Source organism: Syngnathus floridae, chromosome 11 (assembly GCF_059516105.1).
Source record: "Syngnathus floridae isolate MCC-2025c chromosome 11, RoL_Sflo_1.0, whole genome shotgun sequence".
NCBI lineage: Eukaryota > Metazoa > Chordata > Actinopteri > Syngnathiformes > Syngnathidae > Syngnathus > Syngnathus floridae.
Genome location: NC_142423.1, coordinates 9,231,605 through 9,249,031, shown reverse-complemented (window position 1 = coordinate 9,249,031; position 17,427 = coordinate 9,231,605). Strand labels below are relative to the sequence as shown.

The window sequence follows — 17,427 nt, the reverse complement described above, 5'->3', positions numbered from 1 at the left end:
TTATTTTTGGTATTTTATATTTTGGATATTTGTAGATGGCTTACTTTGGCCGTACTGGCTGTACTGGTAGCCGGCAGCGGCAGCGACGGGGTCCACACTGTAGCTGGTGGCGCTGTAGGTTGGGGGACAGTAGGACTGCGAGGAGGCCAGGCTGTCCACACCCTTGATGGTGTCCGAACGCTGGCTGCAGCTGGCCGAGATGGGGTTGGAGGCGTCCAGGCTGCCATGCAGGGGCGAGATGGAGAAGTCGTGCTGAGACTGCGAGGGCACCGCACTGCCATTGCTCAGGATGCTCATCACCTGGGGGCACGCCAAAAAAAAAAAACTTTTCATGACTTCAGGCAGATTTACTGGGGAAGAATTTGGGCTGCAAGTGAGCAGAGTTTGAATAACCGATCAACCTGTTGATCGTTTCTTTGATTACTCATCAAATGTATTTGTATCCGTTTCATTCAAAAGCAGGACATTATTCAAAAGTGAAATTCAACTTAAAATGACCTTTTCATAAAATTGTGGCAAAATACTGGGTTTTGAGGCTGGCACATTTGCTATGCTTGCCAACACAACAATTTCAGAAGAAGTCTTCCGAATATCTTTGGGAAAGACTTCCATCCATTTTCTGTAGTGCGTGACCTTTAACTCTATCCCATCTGATTTTGAAAAGAATACAATGCCTTTATTGTCATTGTACATGCAACAAAATTGGGAGTCAGAATACGCCTTGAACTGGTCGCCAGCCAATCATTGGGCACTTCCATGGAAAGGTGCCGTTTCTGCTCAGAGTTGAGCAAAAAAAGGATTGAGTGGCCCGTCTTTTTCTTCAGGACGAGTTAGGGGGCGAAGGGTTTTGAAGGGAACAAGAGCGACTGTTTCCATTAGCTGGCGCTGTCACTGAGTGTTCCGATGAGGGACACCAAGGTCTCGGGGCGATAATAGACACCGCCACCCGCGCCAGACGGCCCCCGTCCCGCGGCCCGAGCCGGAGCCGGCGGCACAACAAGCGCCAAGGGAGTCCGTAATCCCTCGCCCCCAAGCCCGCCGTCTCATGAATAGTAATGGACTTGGAACTGGTAAATGATCCCCTCAGATCCCCGCGCCGAGTCGGAGAGGCCCGCTGATACTGCAGGTTAGGGCTCGGCCCCGCAATATGACGGAGCGTGCATTATTCCCACTGCATAAAGCTTCCAATTCAATATTCTAGATTATTGTAATAGCATGTGACATTCGCCGGAGGAAGCGCTCGGAATGTGTTCAAATGGAAGAGATTACCTCCAGTTGTGCTGCGATCTCAAGCACCTTGTTAAAGAGATACAAGGAAAAGAGGTGGAATTTAAAAAAAAAAAAAAAAAGTACTGCAGTATTTATAGAATTTTACTTTATAAAAATATCAGAAATATATTTGGTTGAAAATTATCTACATTTTTTCAAAACAGTGTGATATATTGCACTATATTTATTTTCAACTTTACACCCGTTAAAAAAGGTAATTATAAATTGGGGCAGGAACGGATTAATTGTGTTCCCATTAATTTCACTGTGAAAAATTACCTCGAATAATGGATGTTTCAAATTACAGACGGGCTCACAGAACTGAATTCATAAAATGTAGCCAAATTTTCAGAAAAGAAATATATAATAACCCTCTGGAAAAAATATAATAAAATACAAGAAAAGCCATAAAAACAATGCACAGCAGACATTGTTAGTATAGGAAGAGGAAAGAAAAAAAAAAGACCTGTATCCCACACATGCTTCCCTCCTATAGCGAGCAGGCCTTCTTCTCAACATCAGGTTCACGTTGAGTTTGGCTACGCTACGCTGACCTGTGACCCCTCGCCTGCTAAACCAATTAGGCTCTCGCGGAGGCCGTCGCCGCTTAGACATATGCGAGCGAGCCAGAACAGGAGGAATCGAGCCTTGATGACATTCATCACATCTTTCGCAACTCCGAAGCGCTCTCACAAATTGTTGTGTCCTTTTCTATACGTTTGTTCATTCCACCCGTGTGATGCGCCTGAGATTCATAAAAATCCATGCGACATTTGACAATGTGTCCTGCAGGGAGAGTCCGTTTTAGCTTTTAATTGAAGCTCGATTGCATCGCCCTCCCCGATGAAACGCAATGGCCAACAATCGCTGCAATTACGGTAATATTCACGCTCATAAAAGTTCTTCAAAAGAAAATGGAGGCCTTATCTCCAGAAATGGCCGGCGTCACCATTTTTTTTTCTGTTGCTATTTTAGTAGATCAGGATGGGTCAGAAAGAGCCTTCAGTACTTCTCCAAAAGAAAAAATTTGACATCAATCGTTTTATTTTTGCTGAAGCAGCATAGATAAGCACCCTCTGCAACTTTCTGTTAAAAATACTAATAAAGGGATTTTAACTCTGTTAGGATACCCCCCAAAAATATTTTGTAGAATTTCCATGAAAAAGTAATCAGATTTTTTTTTTTTTTTAATAACCTAATTTGATTAAATTTATTAAAATATTTGCCGCAGTGGTTTCTACATTGTTGATTTTGGAGCACACTTTTGCTAAAAATTCAAGAACTATGTAATACGTAGTTGATCTTTACAAAATATGCTGCGTTTTTAGCATAAATGTTCCACAAAAGAATGACAACCAATTTGTTTTTTTGTTGTTGTTGTCATACTCTGCCGCCCCCCATCTCCTTCCTCTTTCTCAGCCGCTCGTTTGTTGTCGGTGTTCGCACGAGTGCTGCTCGGGGAGATAATGCGAGCCAGGACTTTAGTTTAAAGGACAATGCTCCGGGCTGTTCCCTCACCCCCCCCCCCCCCCCCCCCCCTCCAGCAGATAGATTACTTTAAAAATAATAACAAAAAAAGTAATTAATTCTCTCAAGTTGCGAAGCCCGCAGCCTGCGGAGAATTGTAAATTGATACAATGTGCATCCTTTCAGATAAATAAATAGCATACTCCAGGCACATAAAGAGCTCCTTTCATTGCTCCCCTCTCATGTCTGCAACAGTCACGTTGCATTTTTCTTTTTTGTGTGTCCGTATGTTTGACGACTTTCCCTTTGTGCAATATTGTTGTTGTGCCGCGTGGAAATTAAGGCAAAATAAAGATATGCACTAATACCCTTTCAAATACAATTCTGGAGGGAGATCTGGAGAGATTTGTCCCTGTGCCTGCGTTGTCTCTAGGTGTGAAGACCTGCATTAATACTATTTAAAATATAATTCCGGAATGGACTCTGCAGCTTTTGAACACTATTAGAAAAGACGGCAGAGTCCAAATAGAAAGGAGAGCATGGGTATTTCAAGACATGAAGAGAAATCGAAATGAAAAATTCTTGAATTCTGGAGTGACATCCGCTGTATAGCCACCCGTTCCAACACCTGCAGCAGTGTGTGTTAAAAAAGGAGAAAGTATGAAGGCCCATGCAAGAAGGGTAGCGGGGCTTGAGACGCGAATAGAAAGTGATATTGAAAAGAAAGACATGCAATAACACGATTTGAAATATAATTCTGGAGTGAAATCTGCAGCTTTTCCTCCCAATCGAACACCTGCAGCAGTGTGGGTGGAAAAAAAAGGAGAGCAGAATTGCAAAAGTAGTAGGAAAGTAGTGGCCATGATACGAATAGAATGTGATACAGAAAAGAAAGATATGCATTAGTGTAATGTTAAAACGATTTATGGAGTAAAATTTGCACCGTTTTCCGGCACCTACAGCAGAGAGGAAATGCAAAGGCTCATAGGAGGAGGCACACGAACAGAAAGTGAAACTTGGGATCATACTTTTAACTAAAAAAATTCAGGATTAAAATGTGCAACATATTCTCCCATTCAAATAACTGCACAATTGTTTGTAAAAAAAATAAAATAAAAATGGAAGGGGTGCAATAACTGTTTAAAAAAATACTGTAGTGAAATCTGCATCTTTTTTTTAGAACTACAAAATAAAATTGGAGAAAATGTGCATTAAAACGGTCAAAAATACAATTCAGCAATGAAATCTGCAGCATTTTGTGTGTGTAAAAAAAAGACGAGTAGAAATGTGACAGCCATCTGAAGAAGGGCAGGGGGTGCTGGAGACGCAACTAGAAAGTGATAGAGTGAAAGTGAAGTGGAGGATTTTTTTTTTTAGGGGGAGGGAGTACAAAGACTCCTTTAGGACTGCGCTGGCCTGAGGGCTCGCCTGCCTGGAGAGCTGATAGCGAGAGCCCCTCTGTTCCATCCAGCACAGCCGCAGCTCCACAAATACTCTTAATCTGCGCAAGACTGGATTAGTTCCTCTGTCACCGATAGCTGCGGCGCTGGGCCCAAATGAAATGCCCTCGAGATGTACCTTTAAGTTAGGCAGAGGTCAAAGGCGGCCAGACAGGAGGTGGGGAAATAAAAATGAGCACTGGCAACACGCGTGCCACTTATCTGAAGGCTGCAGAATGTCGCATCTTAACACCTTAACAGATGGAGAGCGATTAGTGGAGATGCGCGCAGGTGACGCATGAATTGCAGATCGATATTGGGAAGCGCTGGTTCGTCCTCGGGCGCTGATCATCCGGGAAGTGTCTGACTTTGACAAGGGACGGTCAACTATTCCAGAATACGCAATTGGGAAATGGAACATTAGCAAGTACAATGGCCTGTCACACTCAACAAGTTCTACTTTGGTATTGATTTTTCTAATTAGGAAGCTTACATGCAGCATTTTTTATTGTTTAAACAATTTGATTTAAAATGTCAGTCATTTGAACGGCATAATTTACTGTATATTTGTGCACCCACTTTGTCCATGTATGGTTCCTTACCGTCTCACCTATATTTATAGAAACATATTTATGATACATATGTCTTGAATATTATTATTTATGTAAGAAAATAATGAATTGCAATTTCTAATTTATATGTAGGTGTCCATTTTGTCTAAAGTTTGTATAAATGATCAAATTGAGGCATAGGCAAGGGGTGGGTGTCCTTATATTCACTAAATAGGAGGCCCAATCGACCTTATCTAATAAGTCCAACTATCGAGGAGTAAACTCCTGCTTCCCTTCCCCCTCCCCTCACATAAAATGAGGGGGGGGGGGGCAGCCCAGCGGGCAGTCAGGCCCCTCATATGAGCAGACAAAATGACTATTTAAAAATAACAGCGATTGCATAAATTGAATTAAAGCGTTTTGGTCACGGTGGAGGTGGCGCGGTGCAAGGGGATGGGGGGGGTAGCTGGGGGTTGTGCGACGGTGGCAGGCAGCAGATGATGGGCTTTGGCCCGCATGCCACTGTCTTAATTGGCCGCGGCACATTAATAACAAGTGAAAAGTGTCTTCCACCAGGAATGAGAGGTAGCGGGGGGTGGGGGTGGGGGGGTCTTGGAAGAATGCGGTGTTGGGGTGGGGTGCTAATTGTGTTCAATTAAGTGGCTGATTGGCACTGACAGAAAGTGGGCATTGACAGGAGAGGCGCAGATGAGGATGATTAGAAGCCGCTGGAACAAGCTGTCACTCTTTTCCTGTCCCTCCAGTCCCCCCCCCCTCCAAAAAAAATCCCAGGCAAATAGTACAACTAATTCATATTCATCTTACTCCCATATCTGACAAATATCTGTAGAACCAGGAAGAATTTTATCTGCTTTAGACACAAAAACACAATAAAAAATAATTGAAAAATTTCCCAGAAAATAGCATTTATTAAAAAATCATCTTCGGCTTATCACACACAAATACACTGAGCACATACCTGACCCCAAAACATTAAAATAACACACATCCACCTTTTATTCCGCACAACCTATCTAGTAATGCCATAACATCTGAGTGAGCACAGCTGTCCACTAACCTCTTAAACACATCACACCACGAGCTATCAAGTCCCCGCCCCGCACTAACCAGAGGTTAATATGTCGTCTATTGGACTGCAATTGGAGAATGTGTGGGGAGCAGTCGTCTATTCTTTGCTAGTGATATGCTTGAGTAACTATGGGATGGATTCAGCCACTGGGAACAAGAGAGGCCCCCTTCCAGAAGTGCGCACACACACACACACTGTGACATGCACACACACACAGACTTCTAAATTAAACGGCAGATTTTCTGATTCTAGGAGAGTAGTTTTGGTTATGTGTGTGTGAGTGTGTGCAGCAGGAGGCAGAAAGTGAGACGGCTGGAGAAAAGGTTGGAGGAAGGCGAGGATGATGGGGGGAAGAAGAAGAAGGAGGAGGGGTGGGGATGGTTTGTTTGCTAAAACCAGCAGGGGCCAGGCTTGGTGAAAAATGTCAGGTCAAATTGTTCTTGACAGTGTTAATATCTGCACCTCATAGCCATAATTACATGTAAATAAATAGTGAAATAGCTCTCAGCTGGAGACTGAGTGGGGAGCTACCGAGGAGCCGTAAAACCCAGCTGAGGTCCGGCCGTGCGGCGTGGTTTTATTGGCCGGCTCGATGCTAGCTTTACGAATGAACTTTGGCGCAAAAGGGGGTCGCCGCCATGAAAGTGTAGGTGAGAGAGGACGGGGTAAAAAGTCAGAGTGGGGTATCAATCACATCAATGCACCTGTCAGAGTGGCATCTGGAACTAACAGGAAGCACATGTGGCATGCGCACACACACATCCACGAGCTGGATGGCAGGTTCACAGGAAAAGCGACCCCGCGGACATCCCATAACAACCTCTCGCTCACGTGCCCTTTGCACCCCCAGAGGAAGGGAAAAGGGTCACCGCCAACGCTTCACCTGCCCGCCAACGACAAGTGGTTGTTATTGGCTCCTCAAGTGCTGGAAAGGTTTTAGAGGATAACAAGGTATCTACATAACCGTCAGCTTCCGAAAATGAGCACCGCTCAAATTCATGATGACATTAGTGATTCTAGATCACGGCATTTAATTTACCTTATGATCCCCGCTGTGGCATACCTGGTTAGAATTCCTAATGAGTATGTGTGTATGTGAATAACGGGGTTTTTGTACAATAGACTCCTCCTCCCTGAGTGTTCCCTTGATCCTGTGGGACTTAAGGGTTTTAGGTAGGGTCGTCCAGGGCAAACGGGTCCTGGGTGAGGGACCAGACAAAGACACCCAATGAAGAAACACTTTTGGATGGCATTTTCCCTGAGGTGGGGATCGACTAAGATCCATCTGCGGGAGGGAGCTGGCTCACGGTCAAAGTCGGGGACCTTGTTGGTCCCATCGTTAATTACAGAATTACCTTGACACGGAGTTTAGGCTCTGGTGCCAGTTGTCTTGAGAGGGGTTGGACTCCTCCTCTCTGGAGTTGCCAAGTAGGTGTTGGTCACCTCAGGCTTTACTTTGACTTTGTGGCTGTGTCATTGGGCTTGCAGTCACATGTCTTGGACATTCAGGTGAAGAAAATGGTGGAACAATCTTCACTGTTGGCAGTGATGGTGGGTAGTGGGGGAAGGTGCCAGTCTGACCTGACAAGCCTTAACATATTATGAGGGGTCTGCTGGGAATGTCTGGCCTAGTCCCCTATCAAAAGGGTCTTCAACTCTCACCTCTGGTAGGAATGAGGTCATGTCCCAGGGGAGATGGAAAACTACTGAGCCCAAATGGACCAAGTGGAATACAAGGTGTGGTAATCGCTGAGGCAAAAAGTCGTACGTAGGGAGAAGCCACGGAGAACAACTTTGAGATGGAGTTGAGGAAATCCTGGTCTACCATTCCGGGGCGGGAAAATACTTCCAAGACCTCCATTGACAACTTTTTTGAGGGTGCAGGGTTGAGAGACTGTCTTGGGTCGAAGTCACCAGAACCAACTTGGTGGTTGAGATTTAATCAAACACCACAAGAAGGTGTTTATAATGTAGGGAGTAGCCTGCCGAAGTTGGAATAAGGGTCTTGTTGACGCCAGCTAAAGTCACCTTGCACAGGATCACCGTTGTTTATTTTCGATAGCATCCAAGTTTGTGCCTCCTTGTGTAATAAAGGCAGCAGTGCACCTTATAGGCATCGTGAATGCGTGGGACACACAGCATGTGAATCAGTCGCAGTCATTTTGCTCCTTAAATCCCCATCTTCTAGGATTTACCCAAATTCATATTGGCTGCCTCGGTGAGATAAATGTAAATCACATTCCCCTTATATTTATTATTTATCGGGATGCGGCAGCTCACTTTCACCGGGAAATATCTCGCACTCGCACACAAACACCCTTGCATTTAAATAGCATTTTTATTGTCCGCCTTAGCCTTTCATCTGGGCGCTGCCTCTCCAGGGGAGAGACGTTTTGGAGCTTGGGAGGAAGGTGGCAGTGGAGGTGGAGGTAGGAGGGTGGAGGGGGAGCGGGGGGTGGGTTCGTGAGCGCAGCCATGACATGCAGCCAAATGGAGAGGAAGGCAAGGTTGCTACGTGGAAAATATGAGCGGAGACGCCAGTTGCGGAATATTTGTTTGTAGGTGTGTATTTTTAACTTCTTGTTGTTTTGAATCAACAAAACAAAATGTAATCAAAATCTAATGGATTTTTTTTCAGTGTTTGTCCTTGGTGGGTGTCTCAGCTGTGCTTTGTACGATTCTAGCTATTTTTTTTTTTAAACAGTTTTAAGTGGATTTTTTTTTTTGCAAGATTACTCTAAAATTAGATAGTGGAAGTGTGGTGCACATGCCACAACACATTTTGCTGAGGATCTGGATTGTGGTGCATATCAAGAATTGATGTCTTAACATACTTTTGTCATTATTTTCCTTCATTCCTATTTATTTCAGAGAGCTAATGTATACATGTTTACAATTTGATTTTTAATTCAAATTAGCAATGTTAACGTCTTGGGGGGACGTCTGCGTTGTACTAGTCAAACATGTGCTGCTATTGATGTCTTGTTCGTGAAGTTACATCTCTCCAAATGGGAACATTTAGCAGCGTACGCACACACACATTCTGCTTGTGTCGTGCACATTAGTGATGTCACACTCAGCGCAGGTTTCCTCAGAGTTCAGAAGTGTTGCAAACACAACAGGCAGCAGTAATAATCTGTGCACAAACACTATAGCCACTGGATATGATTTACAGTCCCTGGATTTTCTTGGCAGCTGCCAACACCGGGTTTCTTTTTTTTTTTTTTACAGAAAGCCTCTTACGTCTTTTTTTTTTTTTTTTTAAATCGCTGCCAAATTGAAACAGCATTTGTTTTAATGGGACTTCTAATTAACCACTATGTACCCTTCCCTCTCCGGTTCACGCCCCCCCCCTTACTGAGCGAGCGCTGGTGCTGTGAATGCAGGCGGGCAATGTGCTCATCCCCTTTGATTTGTTGTCAGCGTCGGCTGCCAGCTGACACAGTGCCCGGTGAGAGGCTTAATGCCCAAGTTTTAATAGTGTGGGGGGGACTACCCCCCCTAAAAAAAAAACTATCTCTCATTGGTATTCAGGTGCAGGGTGTCTTGTTAGAAGTCAGGCAGAATGAAGCCAGATTGTTCCATATACTTCAACCCCCCCACTTCTTCTCTCTCCATTTTTTGGCAGCGACAAGAGCTCTTAAAAATAATTCATCCCGTCTTTTTTTTTTTTTTTTTTTTTAAAGAAGCGTCTTCGTAGGCTAATGGAGGAGAAGCAGCTCAGTTTGGAGTCTCCCCTGGCTTATCTCGCTCAGACAGTTGTGGGGAGTCGCTGGTGAGCACGGTGTCAGCGTGCGTTGGTGCGGTGCAGGCGGGCAGGCGGGCAGGCCCCGGGACACGGATCAAAGGGAGGCAAGGGTGAGAGCCGCATACTGCCTCTGATCCGGTGTACATGTGTGTGTGTGTGTGTGTGTGTGTGTGTGTGTGTGTGTGTGTGTGTGTGTGTGTGTGTGTGTGTGTGTGAAGGCCCTGCCCACTCACACAGCCCAAAGGCCCTCTACGTACACACACATACATCCCTGTCATTCCAAAACACTTTTGTAAAACTGCATGGAAAAAAGAAAGTTATTTTTCATCAAACTTTTTCAACTTGCTTCATCAAGACTGCAATGACATCTCGCGTGGCGGCCAGGGATACTGAACTGGTTGTCACTCGTGATGGAGTGCAGGGATGTCCGGGTAGTTTATATCGTGGACCATATTTTGGTTGTGGTTCCGCTCTGTGAAACCACATGTCTCAACTCGTATTTCTTATTGAAAGGAATAGGAAAGGAAATAGGAAAACTCCCACCCTAGAAAAGTGTGCTTTATAATAATAACATAATTCAATATTGTTTGTGTTCAATTCACCATTGCTTCACGAACACTGTGACCTCGATGTTATTTCTTAGTCCGTCTATGGCGATTCCTTTTTTGTGTTAGCATAATTATTTTTGTGTCACGTTTTGGCAAGAGGTGGATTTAGCGACATCTATGGTAGTTAATAAAATATCGAGTTCAGGTATCAAATTGAAGATGGTGTTTGGAAACAGCCAGTTTCACGCCCAGATGTCCTTAAGGCACTAAACTCCCCAAAGACATTCCTTCCCTTTGCCTACATTCATAAAAACACATCTTTTCAGAAGTCCGTAACTACAGCTACAACTTAATACTACAAACATCTTCTTTTTATTCTGTTGAATTTCAAATGTCCAGCAGTTGTTTGCGTCCATCTCCCAGCAGATGTCCCTGCCAGTCAAAACTCTGAAATTTTACTTCCAAGAAGGCTACTTCTTGCCTCTGAAGCCAACTAGTTTTTTGAAACTATGTTCATTCCCAATGATTGCAGAAAGGCAAGAACGGACTTGAGTTGAGTGTGTGTGTGTCTTGCTGTCCTCCAAAGGACCAACAAGGAAAAGACTTCTGGAGTCATTGCTGCTGCCCAGCCATGCGCAGCTTACCCAGTGCCGCCCCTCAAGCAGCCAAACACATCCTCACAATGAAAACGGCCAGCGCTTTCACTTTTTTTTTTGGATGGCTTTTCCACCAGCTGTAATGAGGGGGAGAAAGTGTGCTGTCGGGTTAGGTTACTGGATTGGGATGGACGCGGGGCTCCTGTCGGGCCTTGCTAACGCTGCAGGATTCCATTACGGACTTGGCGGCGCGCCACTCCAGCCCATTTGCTGGGAAGCCGAGATTTTTTTTTTTTTTTTTGCAAGAAACACTTCGCAATGCACAAGCATATGCAATCTCCTGCAAAACAGATCCAATCCTAAATACTCATTTCCATTCTAATGAATTGCTCTTCATATGTTCTCCTCATCAAGGACTGCAAATCATGACCAATGAACTCAATTTGCAATGTAGGTGAATATGTTTAATTGCAAGCCAGCTGCAGTAACCGCCAGCGTGTTAGTGCGTTTGTTTGCTCACTCGGCGGGACTCCGCAACCGCCGGCGTGAACTTTGATTCCGCTGCCAGTGGGAACGTTTGGTTGGCATGCTGAGAGACTGATGGGAATGCCGAGCGACCTTGCACACTAGCGTGGCATGACGCATCAAAATATCGACCAAAAAACATGCCCAAAAATACACATTTGAACACAAAAAAAAAGATCATTTTCAAAAACTTGCTTAATTAAAACACAGTAACGACATCGCCAATTGCCACTGGACTAGAAAAAGTTCATTTTCAAAAACTTGAGTACTTGTCTTAATAAAACCAAGTACCATCCATTATCAACTATAAGTGTGATATTTCACAATCATCTTCAAAGTTGTAAATATTTGGCTTGCTAAAACAAAGCTGTCACTCATCAGCTAGCTAGTTATTTAAAACTAACTAATTAAATAACTAATTAATCTGTATTCGGGTTCTTAAAAGAAAGTAATTACTCAACTTATATAAGCAATATAAAAAAAACTGTATTACAGTACATATATTTCAAATGACTTTAGTGTTCCTGGCTTTTTTTTTTCTTTTGGAGTTTTCTCAGCCAGAGCATTAGCAGCTAAAGCCCCCTGCGCCACGATTAACAATCAAACACGCTGTGAGCTGCCGTGTTATCCTCCTCCGTCACTCCGGCAGGAGAGAAAATCTCTTTTTTGTCACAAAATCCTTAATTCTTTCTACTAAAAACACAGTAATACCGAGAATCTGCTTTGAGAAATATTTTAAAAGGGGGTGGGGTGGGTGTGGGGGACCCAAATAAAACACGTGAACGATGGGGGTAATTGTGGACAAATGCGGCATTGAAATTCATTTTCAACTCTTTACGCACCATTTCAATCTTATTTTCTGCTTGTTAACCGCATCTTGTCGGTGAGGGTGGGCAAGGCTGGCCAGTCTTGATGGGTAATTGTGTATAATTCACTCCGTACACACGATTTGCATCATTTACAAATCATTTCTTTGCCGCTTAAAGCTCAAACTAGACTGCGGCGCCCGAAGAGGTTAACTCCTGACATTCTTTCTTTTTAATGCAGGAAATAAGAGGCCCTGAAATGGATTTAAGCAGTAAAAATAGTGCCCAACTTCTCTGCAATTGCGTGAAAGTAAAACAGAAAGGAAATAAGGGGGTAGAAAAAAAAAAGAAACTGGAGTCTTGTGGCTGCAGACAATTACGCCAAGAAGATTACGGGTCTACATTTTTAAGCTTGAGCTAATTATTTCATCTCCATGTGTTCTGGCTGCGACGTGCAGGATTTAGACGTCCCAGGAAAGTGGCTGTTTGGAACGGCTCGAGTGCTCGCCGTCAACTATCAAGATGAATTTTAATTTGTTGATGTTAATCCAATTGTTTTACCAATGTAGCAATTTGGAGTCTCTGAAATAAATCCAGGCGCTTTGGAAGGCGCGCATAAAAGCCCACATTGGTAGTTATACCGCCGAACATTTTAATTGCACTCAAATACGATGACATAATTCGTATAAATGAGGAGAGCGAGAGGAACATGATGGCGTTTGACTAACCTGCGGGGACAGCCCGTTGCCGACTGCGTTCATGTGGTTGCTGGAAGCCGAAGGGCTCATAAAGGAGTCGGAGTAGCTGGAGAAGCTGTGGCGGTTGGATGACAGGCCGTATGCTGAGCTGCTGTCACTCAGGCCCCCCTGGTGCATGGAGGATGGGGGCAAGGGCTGAGGTCTGTGCAAGGTACTGCCCTCTGACGGCGGGGAAAACATACACAAGCAAGGATTTCAAGCTAAGAAGAAAATAATTATAAAAACAAATAAGGCAGACAAATGCACTCACCCTGCGATAGTGTGGTGCCGGGGTAACTCGCCTCCGGGAGTTGGTACGTAGGTAAAGTGGGCATGCCGGTGGGTGGGAATCCACCGGGAAGAAGGTGGTTAAAGGCGGCGAGCTGATTGGCCCCGGCCTGCTTACGCCATCTTGCCCGTCTGTTGCTGAACCACACCTGAAGGAGATGTCAGGGAGTAAAAACAAGATTTGAAAGTGTCACTTTTTGCCTATTGGATCCAAAAACTAATTCAAAATTCATTAATCTTCCAAATTTGTGCATATTTTATATTATTGAAACAAAGTAGCGCAATGTTCAATCATCCCTTCAAAACTTTTGGTCAACAACAATTCTATATGTCAATCAATCAACTAACTGCGCTTTTTGTGGCAACTTGATGCCTTAATGGAAACATGGCAAAATGATTAATCAGCCCTACTAATAGTTTCCCTATTTCAAATGTGACTGCTATTTAGAAAACCAAAAAAGAAGCGTCTCCAAACTCTCGTCTAGACGGACAGCGTTCCCCAAACGAGCAGCACACAATCTCAACCCCCTGAATGAAAAGACCCAAAAAGTAGGAGTTCTTTAGAAAGATTTACACATTTTAAAAAGGCTTCTTCTTCAACAAAACATGAATATAATCAGGCCTTGTGAAAGGAGCCGGCAACCTGTTCCATTTAGCCCAGACAAGGCCCGGCCTTGGCTGCGTGCTCGGGGGGGTTGAAGGACATTGATCTATGCCTCGCACAGGCAATTCATCAGAGTTTAATACACTGTCAGCGCAGTTCATCTACTGTTGTGTTTCAAACGGCCCGGCCCATTGTGAGCGCACATGAAAGAGGGGCACAAAAGCCCCTCCATACGCCAACCAGAACAGTGGGCACAAAGAGGGGGGCGTCCCTTTTTAAACAGTCCTTCAACAGGGACACTTTCAAGGGGACTTACACTTGCGACTTTTTTTTTTCTTTTTTCAAGAAGAGGAGGTGCCTCCTTTTTTCTACACACAAACATCCACATAAACTCATCAGAAAGGGCCTACACGGGATCTTAGCCGATTTGAATGTGTGACTTTTGGAATAGGGTGAAATCTTCATCTGCCGTGGCCTCAATCAGCACCCGCAAAAGAAATGTGATGTGTGGCTGCAGTCAAGTGGTTCCTATTGGGATGTAGTGGAGCGTGCTCGCAACTCTGAACTATCCAAACTCCGACTGGGCCAGACAAACAGCTGCCTCGCCCACCCCTCACTTCCACACACACACACACTCCTCCCTGCCCCCCCCCCCCTTCTTCATCCCGCAGTGCCACTTCACCTCCGACCTCATCCTCTCACCCCAGCCCTGCTTTATGTTCATTTTCACTTCCCCCCCACCCCCGTTGTCATCCAAGGAGAGCGAGGCGGCGTTTCATCGCTAGAGCCACAAAAAGGCTTAAGCGTTTTGACGATGATGTTGAGCCTCAGATTTATATATTATTAAGGTATTCAGTATAGCATACGGTCTATACTTATGTATGTTGTTATTTTTCACGTTTGGTTTGTTTTTATTTAGTATTCCATCTTGTTAACTTGTTAAAACAGAAAGAAATAGAGTTGATTACATTCGGAAATAATATATTATACAAAACAAATTATTACAATGACTTTGAGAATATAGTATAAAATAAAAATTACATTATTATTCTTGTAGCTTTATCACACCTGACACATTTTTCTTTGTTTTCCCATTTTCAAAATAGATTTTAGCAGCGGCAATTTAATGAGGTCCCATCAAGACTAAATTTCTGTAGCGATCCAATAGACTTCCTTTTCAACACTTAAAAGTTCACCCTACAAACTAAAGGGGTCAAACGATGTGCATATGTCCTAGCCTGAGGCTCTTTGACACTCCAAAGCCACACATCCGCACACAGCCCCAAGCCGCAGATTTCAGGCTGCTCCCTGGAACCCGATCACAAAGTCACCTTGGACCACAATTCCTCTCGGCTCTCCCCAATCCGGTTTAATTCTCTGCAGCGGCAGATACAGGGAGAGCTCCCTCGCCACTTGCGTATCTACCTGCACGACGGGCCTACTTCTCAAAGCGTTAAGAAGGTTCCTGGCATATTTGCGCTCTGGACAAGGCAAAGACGGAGGACGGCTTGCGAGCTTAGCTCTGCTGCAGGAAGCGCGGAGATGGAGGAGGACCAAAGGTGAAGGTTGCCTACGTTGTGTGCAAACCTCGCTGGCTTCGGATCAGTGCTGGTGTTCCTCATGCAGTGCAAAAGTGCAGGAATCATTGGACACACTTGGTTGAGCATGCACTCTCATCATACCGTGTTCTACCAATAGTATGCTAACAATGATTTTGCATGTGTGTGTGTGTCCAAATTTTCAACGTTTTTAAAAAGTGCGTGAGAAAGTTTAATACGCTTCAATGTGTTTAGAGCACCTGGATGGTGTCTAATTATATAAAATATTTTTTTTATATGGGCTCCCAATATTAGATTGCAGATTCGTGCGTATAAATACAAATGTATCATTTATATATACATATCATCATCATCATCGGTTTAAAGTCCGTTTTCCAGGCGCCGCTGGGTTGGACTGGGTTATATTTATATATATACATATAAGATACGGAAGCATGGAACTGCCGATTTGGAGTAAACACTTTGAAGCGGGTTATGTCGTTCGAACGTACTGCACAATTTCAGCATTTATCTTCCAACGATGCATTCTAAAACTAATCTCCGAATTCACTGCACATGCTCTTTAAAACATTGTCTGTGCAGTCTCTAAAGGTTTTATAACTCGTGTGGGCATGGCCTTAGCCTCCAATTCAAATGAAGACATTTGCCTCACAATCGTCCATTCACCCTTCGCCGAAAGGATCGATTGCTGGCAAGCTGCCTCCGTGTCTCTTTTGATATCGTCCCTGATCTGAGATCGTCTCCGTACTGCGCTAGCGAGTCGTTCATCTTCAATAGACGGATCATGCGTCCAATTCCCCCATGAAGGATGCCGTCAATAGCAGGCAAGTGCACACCGGATGTGTGACGCCTCTCGGAAGCCAATTTGCGACATGTTGCTGCAGATGAATAGCGAGAGGCGAGATAATGACAAAACAAAATATCCAGCCCCAACACATGAGGGGGGGTGATGCAACCAGCCTCAACACACAAACCCTCCGCCAGTCTCCTACCACGCAATATCACTCTTCCTCACCCTCTTTTCCTCATCGCCCCCTCCCCTTCTTCCCTCTCCTCCTCCCGCTGCCTTCCAGACTGCTGGCACTATGCTAATTAAAGTAGCTAGGAGTGTGAATTTGAGAGGAGAGTGGGATTAACTTGATAAGTATCAGGAGTACAGAAGCACTGTACCAAAGTCATTTAAATTCTAATAATAAGAAAGTGTTAGAACATTCACTCTGACGCACGGCAACAATTTCTTCCAACCACAATCTACATAAATCCTATTTGTGCCTTTATGAAACATAAACCCCACACTGGCGGGAATACAGTTTGCCTGTTGGGTTCGGCTGCCGCCACCGGGCTCCATTGTGATCGTCTCTCTTTTGCCGCTGGTGGGCAATTGATAGTGAAACAATCGCTACTTTGTCTTACATCCCTCTTGGTTTCTGTTGCGTATGAATTCGCGGCATGAGACTGAGCTGCAAAGCCGCATTTTAGGAACAAAAAGGAGCATACTTGAGTCATTTAATAAGAATCAATCAAGCGTTGGACTAGACGTCTTTAAAAAGCGGAGAAAGGAAAGAATGGCTGACTTTCCTCAATTTTTACGTCTTACAGGTGCGATGCTGAGGTGTCCTCAAATATTTGAGTGTTTGTAGACATGAGTGTAATGAAAAATCAGACACACCAACCCAAATGGTAAGCACGAGCTGTAGACAAAGTGAGAAACTTTACCCCCTACCCCACCTCAACAATTGATTTTCATGCTTCGTAAAAGCCGATCCTTATAACTTATTAGATTCCACTAAGTATGATAGCGACACGCAGAATGTTTATTGGTAATGAAAGAGGATCTCTTGTGACACACTCGGCGGCATGCGGGGTTTACAGAGTCACACGAGGACGAGGAGCATAATGAGGAGAAATGTGAGAGTTGAATGTAGCCAATTGGTCTTCATCGTTGTATCGGCAATTGAAGAATACCGTAGCATTGTTCAAAATCTTTTTTCACCAATTAATCCTTATTTTTAGCTTTTGAATTGTCAATTAGAGTGTGGCCTGAAATTGAAAAAGAAATTGTTTCCATCATTTAGTTATTTTTGTAAACAGGTGTCTTTGAGAATGGACTTTTCCATGATCGTCATCTAAAATTTAATCTTTGTAAATGGTAAATATATATATGTATCTCAGTTTTAAACGATTCTTGACGATTCCAGTC

The 17,427-nt window shown here is 44.1% G+C and overlaps 1 protein-coding gene and 1 long non-coding RNA gene across 6 annotated transcripts in view; one reads left to right on the top strand and one right to left on the bottom strand.

The window, feature by feature from the left end:
- Window positions 1-17,427, bottom strand: part of pax7a (paired box 7a) — a 43,635-nt gene that overhangs the window by 3,279 nt on the left and 22,929 nt on the right. For both annotated transcript variants that reach the window (XM_088389460.1, XM_088389461.1), the window contains exons 6-8: window positions 13,048-13,213; window positions 12,768-12,958; window positions 45-300 (exon numbers count right to left, since the gene is read on the bottom strand). In XM_088389460.1, the coding sequence (XP_088245586.1) occupies window positions 45-300; window positions 12,768-12,958; window positions 13,048-13,213 (613 nt within the window). The remainder of the gene's footprint in view (window positions 1-44; window positions 301-12,767; window positions 12,959-13,047; window positions 13,214-17,427) is intronic.
- The window catches only part of LOC148390924 (uncharacterized), a 43,312-nt gene that overhangs the window by 21,832 nt on the left and 4,053 nt on the right, over window positions 1-17,427 (top strand). Inside the window, exon 3 of one of the 4 annotated variants that reach the window (XR_015861261.1) lies at window positions 12,498-12,655. The exons of 1 other annotated variant lie outside the window; for it this stretch is intronic. This is a non-coding gene — a long non-coding RNA (uncharacterized LOC148390924). Of the gene's footprint in view, window positions 1-35; window positions 624-10,698; window positions 10,828-12,497; window positions 12,656-17,427 lie in introns of those variants that run through there. 2 more of the 4 variants (XR_015861264.1, XR_015861263.1) reach the window with 2 other exon arrangements.